Raw genomic sequence first — 9,188 nt, 5'->3', positions numbered from 1 at the left:
AGGGAGAGGGAGAGGGAGAGGGAGAGGGAGGGAGCCAGGGAGGGGGAGAGGGAGAGGGAGAGGGAGAGGGAGAGGGAGAGGGAGAGGGGGAGGGGGAGAGGGAGAGGGAGAGGGGGAGGGGGAGAGGGAGAGGGAGAGGGAGGGGGAGGGGGAGGGGGAGAGGGAGAGGGAGAGGGAGAGGGAGAGGGAGAGGGAGAGGGAGAGGGAGGGGGAGGGGGAGGGGGAGAGGGAGGGGGAGAGGGTTAGGCCGCGCCTGCGAGGGCGAGGGCGTGGATGAAACCAGCCTAGAACCCGAATCCGACTCATGAGAAGAGTCAGAAGAGAAGAGGAAGGGCGGGGAAAGGATGAGGCCAGCCTCGACGGCGACGACTCGCTCCGAGGCCAAGGCGGTGATCTGGCGCGGCGTGGACTGCGAGCTGGCCCAGGTGCCGTGGCCGAGCTGGCCCATGTTTCCCTGGCCCCACGAGTACACCTCGCCCTCAGACGTGACTGCGAGCGAGAGCGAGACGCCCGCGGCGACGGAGTGGATGCGCACGCTGGCGAGCCCGGGGAGGGGAGTCGGAACGTGGATCGAATTTGCTGGCAGCTCCTCCTCGGCGAGCTCTCCGTGGCCGAGGAGGCCAGGCGTCGGGTTGCCGTCCACGTCCCACTCTGTCCCGCACGACAGCAGCGTGCCCTCGGGCGATATGAACAGCGAGTGCGACATTCCCGCCGCAATCGTGCGGCGCCCGAGCTGCGCCCGCCGCCGCTCGAGCGAGAGCAGCACCTGGACGCGGCGGTGGCACGAGTCGTCGCCCAGCGGGAGTTTCTTGGGGAGCGCGTGCCCGTTCTCCCCAGCGCGCAGCCGAAGCGCCAGCTCCAGCAGCGGGTGCAGCCACTGCGCCGTGCAAGCGAGGGCGCCTAAGTCGCGCGGCTCGCACTGCTTGAGGATATGCGCGACCACCTCGCCGGGAGAGTCGGAGAGGAGCGCGGCCGCGGCCGCGCGCGACGCGGCGCGCGTGATGCGTCGCGGCCGGGGCTGCTGACGACAACTGGACGCCGAGGAGGACATAGTGTCGAATGCTGCCCCCCGCGGTCGTTTCTAGCAGCGCGCTTTTCTTTTAGATGCGAGGGGCGTGGTTATTTTCTCTTTTAGCGCGACAAGTGGGCTCACGCCGGCTCGCCGCTCGGATCGCATGGGCACTCCCGTGCGAGTACAGTTAGACATCGTGCTCGATCCGAGCAGGCCGGACAGCACGTCCAAGATCCTGGTCGAGGTTCACTCCGAGTGGGCGCCGATCGGCGCGCAGCGCTTCTTGGCCCTCATTGCTGCAAACTACTTCGACGAGGCGCGCATCTACCGAGTGATACCCGGTTTCATCGCGCAGTGGGGCATCCCCGCCGACCCCAGAGAGTACGAGAAGTGGGGCGAGAATAAGATCACCGACGACCCCGTCAAGGTGAGCAACAAGAAGGCGACCATGTCATTCGCAACTTCGGGTCCGCACGCGAGAGGCAGCCAGGTCTTCATCAACTACGACGACTCGTGCGCGCAGCTTGACAGCCAAGGCTTCGCGCCCTTCGCCAAGGTGATCGAAGGCTTCGACGTTGCCGAGAGCTTTGTGAAAATGCCCAAGGGGCCCAACCAGGCTGCTGCCAAACAGCAAGGCAACAGATACTTCACCGAAGAGTACCCGCAGCTGTCCTACATCAAGCGCGCGGCTCTCCTCGCATAGACGCCTGCGCGCAGATCGCGCTGCCGAGTACATGACGTGTCCATCAGTGCATGACCTCGACATATTTGTGGTTGTGTGTTCTCGATGTGTGTGATCTTCCAGAATGAGATGCCGTGTTGCAGCGCTCTCGCATCATCAGAGATCATCATGCTGATGTTACATGCGCAGCCGCGCGGGAACGTACGTCTCGGGCTCATCATCACAGCGGGGACGTACGTAGGAAATGTCAGGAAATATAGAGCGCGCGCGGGGCGCCGCACTCACCCGCGCGAGCTCTGGCCTCGCTGCGGCCTCCCACGTCCCAGCTCCCTGCACCCTGGCGGTCTGCCGGCCTCTGCGGACTGCGCTCTGGCTCCGCGCCGCCTGGCGTGGGAGCTAAAGATAAAGTGTAAAGAGGTAAAGCCGTAAAGCCGTACCCCCTACCCGGCCGCGGGGGCTCCAAGGCTCTGGGTCGGACGCCCTCGACCAAAATCTTGGCGGCCTTAGGGCCCTCCGCAACTATGAGTCTCCGGCGCTTGGCCCAGCCTCGTCCGCTCCGGCATACCCGCCCTCCTGGCCAAGCTCCTGCTCATCCTCGCGCAGGGTCCGCCAGGGTCTCTCTCTGCGGCCGTGCTTCTGGCGTGGCGCGCCGTCCCCACGCGTTCGTCTGGCCGCTTTGGACCTCGGCCGCGATGCCGCTCCGTCTCGCGGAGTGGGGTCGGCGGGGCGACGGGGTCTGCGGACTGTGACCAAGGCGCACTCGAGCAGCACTAGGAGCAAGAGCAGGAGGACAAACGCCGAGGTGAGGGCGGTTTTTGCAAGCATCAGCCCATCTGTCTCCTGGGATGCCAGGGACGGAGACCCTGGTGACGCCAGTAGAGGCTGTGGTGACGCAGGCGGGCGAGGCGGTGGCGACGGCGGCAGGGAGGGCGGCTGAAGCAACGGAGCTTCGTAGAGGAGCCGGTCAATCTCTGCACTGATGTTGGTGTACCAGCGAGGGGAAAGCAGGAGGTTCTCCTGACCCGTGCCGCGGGATAAGCCCCCGCGGTGATCCCACGTGTTGCGTCCACTCCGGGGATCGACCATCATTCGCCCCGGCTCGATATCGTAGCGCCCATAAGAGTTGCCGCGCACCGCGTAGAGAACCGCCATCGGGTCCCATGAAGCGCGCCCGCCCAGACCACACCATCCACCCATCCGCGAGCAAAAGGCGCGGTAGCCGTCGGCGCACGGCGAGGAGCCGTCGGGGTAGTCGCGGAGGAACCCACCCGTCTGAACCTCAACCCCCGCCTCGAAGCCGAGAAAGCTGATTGGCACCGCCGCCGGCCACTCGTCCAGCGTCACGTTTGTGATCTCGCCGAGCTGACTGTACGGGCCGCAAGAGGCCTCGCCGCCGCAGGCGGCAAAGTTCCATTCGGGCGGGTGTATAGACCAGACCGGCCGCGCCCGCCCCCCCATCCAGACCAGGCGCCGCACCTTCTCTCTCACCAGCTCGACTCCCGGGGGCAAGCCATCGCCATCGCTGTCCCGCGGCGAGCGGAGGAGGTCGCGAAGATTGGTGGCAAAGCCGATGGCGGCAATGACTACTGACGCGTCGGCCGCAGTCGCCAAGGCATCCCGCAACACACGCACGGCCCTGGGCAGTTTCGCCACCGACCGGCCGGTTGTCGACCTGCCTTGAGGCCATTGTGCGACCAACTCGTCTACGTAGTGGCCTCTCCCGTTTCGCGTCCACAGGAAAGGCGGCTCTACGTGGGTGCTCTCGGGGTCGCCAACCTCGCCCACGTACGCGCCGATGGGAAGGTCACCACGCCCATAAAACTTGTTGATGGCTGAGAGGGCACGGACTCCATGCGGGAACAGGCCAGTGTCGTGGGTCATCGCGAGCAGCTGTGCCTCGCCCCGGTCGGCGAGTGCGTGGGCGAGGCAGAGCGCCCCGACGTCGTCCACGTCGATCGACAAGTCGGTGTCGACGACGAGGTCGACTGCGGGCATGATGCCGCACTGCGGCCGCACTTCGCGGCAAGACGGGCACTACTTGGTCTTTGTGAGTGCACACACACACACACACTTGGTCTTTGAAGAAGAAAACCGAGGGCCACACCATAAATAGCAGTCATCTCCAGGGAGAGATGGGCGACGCACACGAACACAGAGGGACAGTGCGCACCCCGCCCCGCTCGCAGGGCGTGCAGCACAAAAAAAGAATTTTTACCCAGTGCCGTAAAAGAAAGAAAGAAAACAGACAAGCCAAACGAGGGATGGGACGAGGACAGGGTCCACACCTGCACGAGCAGGATTTTGGAAGAACGATCAGGGGGACAGGTGGGGCTCTCCTGCTCCTGACAAGGGACACGACAGGCTCGCAGCGCCGCATTCTTTTGCGCCGAAGCAAAGCTCGTCTGACATGTCGATGTCGCTCCTCTTGCTGGCTCTCGCGTCCTCCTCGCTCACCCTAAAGTACTTCGACGCACGCGGCGCCGCCGAGGTTACTCGAGTGCTGCTTGCTGTCGGCGGGCTCGAGTTCAAGGACCACCGCTACGCCATCGGGCCGGGGTTCGAGGCGCCCGAGTTCAAGGCGGAGAAGGAGGGCGGAGCGCTGGCTCTCAATCTCAACCGAGCTCCGCTGCTCATCACCGACCAAGGCGCCATTGGCCAGAGCAAGGCGATCGAGCGATACGTCGCCGACGTCGCAGGCTTGTTGGGCAAATCGGCCATCGAGCGGGCCCAGATCGACATGGTGGCAGAGCACATCAGGGACGTCCGCGACGCGCAACGGGCCAAGGGCTTTTCGCGTATGACGCGCGGCAAGACGGACGACGAGAAGGCGGCCGCATCTGACGAGTGGTACGGGACGGACCTGCCAGGGTGGCTCGGCCGCATCGAAGCCTGCGTCGTGGAGCTATCCGGAGCCGGCGCGTCGCACGCGATCGGTGGCAGTCTCTCTTACGCGGACGTCTGCATCTGGAGCCTGCTGCGCGAGGGGACCGCCGAGGACGCTGCTCTCGTGGCAACAGCCGCCGCAGAATGCCCGACGCTCAACTGCATCGCTGATTCGGTCGCCGCGCACCCTGCGGTCAAGGGGTGGGTTGCGAGCCGGCCGGAGACCGCCTTTTGAGAGAGAGGAGAGAGCCCTTTCTCTGAGAATTCGCATGCACGTGACGTCTCAACTCAAAAACCGCGTCGGCCACGGTGCGCGACGGCCGACGGCCAACGCGCGCAACTCCCGCGCGCGAGGTCCAGCGAGACTCTCTCCAGTCCAGGCTTCAGCCAAGTCTTCAGCCGACATGAGATATAGAGAGGGTGCGAAAAAAACATTGGACGGATGGAAAAAGCCCCCTCTCATGGCTGACCCTGGTCATGGCCTCTCTGGGGATGAGCTGGGTCGGCCTTCTCCGGGTCTGAAACTCGCACGGCGGGCGCCGCGTCCGACGCAAGCCGGTCCGCGGCGGCGGCCGGCGGGGCCCGCGGCCGCGCGCCCGCGGTTGTCCCTTCGCAGGGCGCGACCGACGTGGTGGTCCACTGCGCACCAAGCAGTGCTTTTGTCGACTATTGCGGGCTCTCCATGCACTTGCAACGCCAGAGGCCGTGCTTGGAGAATGCCTCGCAGTGCTGCTGCGCCTGTGGATTGTGCCGCAGCGCAACCTCCATTGGTGCGCTGCGGTGGCGCGCCGGCCGCTTCATGCATAGCTCTCCGGACGCGGAATCGACCCTATCCAGTGCTCAAGTGCTCAAGGGTGTGGAGGGTGAGTTGACGGAAATCGAGGGACGCGACCCACTTCGCCACAGACGGTCCCGCGCCTCGCCGCTAAGACAGTGGCACGCCCCGCACCGTCCGTTGTGCCGCGTTTTTTGTCCGGAGTGAAACGTCCAACGCGCTCGTCGGTGGCGGCTTCCCTCAACCTGCGCCGCGCTCGGCGAACCTCGATAGCGCCTTCGCTGGCATGCAGCTCTTTGCGCCTGAAGCCTGGAGAGCAGCTCCTCTGCTGCTCACACACACTCTGCGCAGAGTTGACACAGCCTACTGTGCGGCTGCCACAGCTGTGACAGCGATGAGCTCGCCCTCACTGGCCCCCAGTCACTTGTGCTGCGGCTTGTGTGAGCGACACTGCTCGGCGACTGCCGGCACACTGTGAGACCGTGGGTGTGAGGTAAAACCACGCTACCAGCGCTTGGTCACATCGGCCCCGAGGAGGTCAGATCCTTCTACTCTGTTGATGACAAGACTTGTCTACTGGCTGGAGCCGAGCAGGAGGGCCCGGCGCACAACCCCTGGTCAACTCACCCTCCACACCCCGTACATTATACACACGACAAGAGAGAAAATCGGGTACACGCATGAGAGCGAGAGCGCCACACACACACACACACACACACACACACACAGGGCCATTCGCGCGCGAGAGAGCCGGCAACCTCGCAGCAGCAGCCGTGGCATAGGTGGTGATTCGAACGATGGTGCAGGCTGATAGGAGGAGAAAGGGAAGCAATGCAGGAGGGGAACGCGACGCGCTAGATCTACACAAAGAGGGGGGGCGCTGGCGCGAGTTGCCGTCGCCGATGAACGACTGCGATGAAGAATTCGACTACGCCGACGACTGGCTCGGACTGGCACTACAAAAGGCACATCGATGAGGGAAACAAAAATCACCAAAAAGAAAGAAACGAAAGGGACAAGCCAAGGGAGGGATGGGAGGACGGCACGCCGCCACCACACAGGGATTTCAAGCAGCCCAACACTACTTCTCTTCCACCTGATGGTGCGATGGGCTCCCTCCCAGCTCGCTGCCAGCCCTCTGTAGCATCAGGTGCAAAGGAAAGAGTGGGCTTGATTTCAAGGAGAGGAGTGCGACTTGCCCGCTCGCAAGGGACAATTGGGTTTGTACTATTAAGGTAGGAGTTTGTTGTAGAGATTTCACGTTGTAGGGCGCGTCTACATCGCTCTACATCGGACTCACATCGTCCCGCGGCGGATGTAGAGCTCTACAGCTCTACAGCGCTCTCCAGCTCTATCTACAGCTCAAGCAGCGCTCTACACTCTACATCCTCTACATACACCCTCCCTCAGGGGTGCAGGCTGAAACCACAGCAGCTCTGGTCGTGCTCTCTCTACACTACCCTCTATACACCCTCCCTCAGCCGCTGGGTAAGGCGGCTGCCACGCATGGCACATGGCAGGCAAAGCCCGCCCAGCACTTGGAGCACTTGGAGTGCAGTCAGTAACCTATAGGTAGGTCACTCCGCTGACAGAAGCACCCAACTGCATGCGTGGCGGCGCCGGCGGCGCAGTCAGAGTACAGAGATGTATGTATGTATGTATGTATGTATGTCTGCCTCTTCTCTTTGGGCGCGTCAGCCCACTCCTGGTGCTGCAAGGCGCGCCGCTCGCCCGCCTCGCGCTTCGCCTTGCTCTTGGGCGGACGGGCGTACGCGAACAGCTCGTCCGCGTCGCCCGTCGCCGCCCGCCTTGCTGCGGGCACGGTGTGCAGCGCCTCCACCGGCCAAGCCTCCCGCAACGCCGCGCCGCGGCCCTCGCCCAGCCGCCTGAATGGTCCGCCACCACTGTTCGCCTTGTCCGCCGCTCGGGCCGCCGCCGTCAGCGCCGCGCCCCCGCCGACGAACGCGAGCGGATTCGGCATGGTGCGGCCGGCCCTGCGCCAAAGCCACGCTCCGGTGGGTGTCGGTCGCAGGCCTGACCCAATGAGACACGCTCCGCACCTCCGAAGCCTCCCAACGTTCGATTCGCCCCGTAACGTCTAACCGCCCGCCGCGCATAACTGACTCGTCATCACCTCCCTACCAACATACATAGGTAGAAAGGTGAAGAACAGCCAGGCTCGGACTGGACACCAACGCGGTATGGGTGGACGCTGGACAGATGATGACGACACGCACGAGCGACACACAGACACAACTATTAACAACGAAGGCGCTCTCAAAAAAAAATCTTCCCGCCCTTGGAACAACGACCGACCCACTGTTGCATGCCGGAAACCCCCGCCGCCGCGTCGCCTGTTTGGGAGCTTCGCCTCGTGGGTGGCGCCTCCACCGTCCGGAGCGTGCCGCTCTCGCAAGACGTGACTATCGGACGCACGGCGCTCGGCATCGACGGCTCGACAATCTCTCGGAGCCGCCACGTCCGCTTCTTCTGCGACGCCGAGCACGCTGTCCGCTGCGTCGCTCTGCACGAGAACCCGGTGCGCATCGTGGCCTCCGGCGGCGAGGCGTCGCACGAGATCGGGCTCGGCCACGCCAACGGCGACTCGGCGCTCCTCTACCCAGGCTGCCTGCTTCAGCTCGGCGACCTGGAGAACAGCGTCGACCGAAAGGTGTTTTGCTACCTTCTCGCGAGGGGCAGCCCGCCTCAAAAGCTGAGTGGCGCGATGGCTGGCTCTGCCACGGCCCGGGTGGACGTGGCGGTGCGGGCCTCAGAGCCCGCCCCGGCCAACGCGGCGTCCCACGCGGTGCCGCCTCGCACGATCACGGCCGACGCTGGAGTCCAGGCGGTCGAGCCGGCTCCCACACAGGCGGATGCATCGATGCAGGTCGTACCCGCAGCGGCCGACGCTTCGATGCAGGTCGTACCCGCAGCGGCCGACGCTTCGATGCAAGTCGCGCCTGCAGCGGCCGACGCTTCGATGCAGGTCGCGCCTGCAGCAGCCGATTCATCCGTTCAGGCGGCGCCCGCGGCAGCCGACGCATCCGCTCAGGCGGCGGAGCCGGCAGTTGCGACGACCGACTCGGCCGTCCAAGCGGTCGAGTCCCGTCCTCCGTCAGCCGACTCCTCCGTCCAGGCTGCCGAGCCTCCTCCTGCGGCGGCCGACGCCTCCGTCCAGTCGGCACCCCTCCCTGCGACAGTCGACGCCTGTCTTCAGCATTCCATCCCGACGGCGGACACCGGCATCCAGACCGCGCCCGCGCCCGAGAAGGAGGCGGCGGAGGTGGCTGTGCAGACGTCGCAGCCCGCGGCGCGCGGCGCGCCTGGCTCTGCGGGAGAGGTCGCCTCTGAGGGCGCCTCTGCGCTCGCCGCGCCACCTGCAGACGCGCCGGGGGAGGAGGCTCCTGCGGACGCGCAGGCAGAGGGGGTGGCGGCCGGTCCTCCGGAGCAGGCGGGGCTCGCGCGGGAGGGTGGAGGCGAAGGGTGGGCGGAGGACGGCGAGGAGGCGCCCTCGTCCCTGCCCGGCCTGCTCTTCACGCAGCTCGACCCGCCTCTCAGCCCCTTCTCGCAAGGGTCGCGCGGGCGGGCGTCTGGCGGCGACGAGGAGGAGGAGGCGTCGCAGGCGTCCCAGCACAGCTCGCTCTCCCTCGGGGGGCCGCCCTCCGAGGCGTGGGGCACGCAGCCACACGAGGGAGGCACTCAGGCCTCCGCCCCCCCCCCGCCCCCACCCTCCCGCGCGAGCTCCGCCTGCTCCGGAGGACCGGCCGCCACCCCCTCTGCCTGCGCGTCCGCAGGAGCCTCCTCCCCCGGCGCGTGTATCTGATCTTTCTAAGTTG

At 65.6% G+C, this 9,188-nt stretch overlaps 6 protein-coding genes across 6 annotated transcripts in view; 3 read left to right on the top strand and 3 right to left on the bottom strand.

The window, feature by feature from the left end:
- Positions 1 to 1,066, bottom strand: part of EMIHUDRAFT_452707 (E3 ubiquitin ligase) — a gene marked incomplete at its 3' end in the record, with an annotated part of 2,699 nt that extends 1,633 nt beyond the window's left edge. Inside the window, exons 1-2 of the mRNA XM_005762569.1 lie at positions 356 to 1,066; positions 261 to 284 (exon numbers count right to left, since the gene is read on the bottom strand). Of these exons, the coding sequence (XP_005762626.1) occupies positions 261 to 284; positions 356 to 1,051 (720 nt within the window). The remainder of the gene's footprint in view (positions 1 to 260; positions 285 to 355) is intronic.
- A 109-nt stretch (positions 1,067 to 1,175) lies between these two features.
- Positions 1,176 to 1,715, top strand: EMIHUDRAFT_215851 (hypothetical protein; the record flags this gene model as incomplete). Its single annotated transcript, XM_005762568.1, has 1 exon — positions 1,176 to 1,715. One exon carries the CDS (start codon positions 1,176 to 1,178, stop codon positions 1,713 to 1,715), a length of 540 nt encoding a protein of 179 aa, XP_005762625.1.
- A 498-nt stretch (positions 1,716 to 2,213) lies between these two features.
- Positions 2,214 to 3,689, bottom strand: EMIHUDRAFT_215850 (hypothetical protein; the record flags this gene model as incomplete). The annotated part of the gene is made up of 3 exons (XM_005762567.1): positions 2,214 to 2,288; positions 2,439 to 2,527; positions 2,672 to 3,689. 3 exons carry the CDS (start codon positions 3,687 to 3,689, stop codon positions 2,214 to 2,216), a joined length of 1,182 nt encoding a protein of 393 aa, XP_005762624.1.
- A 402-nt stretch (positions 3,690 to 4,091) lies between these two features.
- Positions 4,092 to 4,961, top strand: EMIHUDRAFT_437897 (hypothetical protein). The gene has a single exon (XM_005762566.1). The coding sequence runs from the start codon at positions 4,102 to 4,104 to the stop codon at positions 4,810 to 4,812; it is 711 nt and encodes a 236-aa protein (XP_005762623.1). The 5' UTR covers positions 4,092 to 4,101; the 3' UTR covers positions 4,813 to 4,961.
- Positions 4,962 to 6,929: 1,968 nt separating this feature from the next.
- Positions 6,930 to 7,333, bottom strand: EMIHUDRAFT_215848 (hypothetical protein; the record flags this gene model as incomplete). The annotated part of the gene is made up of 2 exons (XM_005762565.1): positions 6,930 to 6,954; positions 7,056 to 7,333. The coding sequence occupies 2 exons, from the start codon at positions 7,331 to 7,333 to the stop codon at positions 6,930 to 6,932; spliced, it is 303 nt and encodes a 100-aa protein (XP_005762622.1).
- A 345-nt stretch (positions 7,334 to 7,678) lies between these two features.
- Positions 7,679 to 9,188, top strand: part of EMIHUDRAFT_215847 (hypothetical protein) — a gene marked incomplete at both ends in the record, with an annotated part of 3,001 nt that continues 1,491 nt past the window's right edge. The window contains 3 exons of the mRNA XM_005762564.1: positions 7,679 to 8,635; positions 8,705 to 9,021; positions 9,147 to 9,184. Of these exons, the coding sequence (XP_005762621.1) occupies positions 7,679 to 8,635; positions 8,705 to 9,021; positions 9,147 to 9,184 (1,312 nt within the window). The remainder of the gene's footprint in view (positions 8,636 to 8,704; positions 9,022 to 9,146; positions 9,185 to 9,188) is intronic.

The sequence above is a fragment of the Emiliania huxleyi genome, assembly GCF_000372725.1.
Source record: "Emiliania huxleyi CCMP1516 unplaced genomic scaffold EMIHUscaffold_67, whole genome shotgun sequence".
Taxonomy (NCBI): domain Eukaryota; phylum Haptophyta; order Isochrysidales; family Noelaerhabdaceae; genus Emiliania; species Emiliania huxleyi.
Note: the sequence above shows the minus strand (reverse complement) of the source record. Positions and strands in the feature narration are given on the sequence as shown.

What these genes read in the sequence shown, in the direction of transcription:
- EMIHUDRAFT_437897 (XM_005762566.1), top strand. Translation starts at nt 4,102, where the DNA reads ATGTCGATGTCGCTCCTCTTGCTGGCTCTCGCGTCCTCCTCGCTCACC.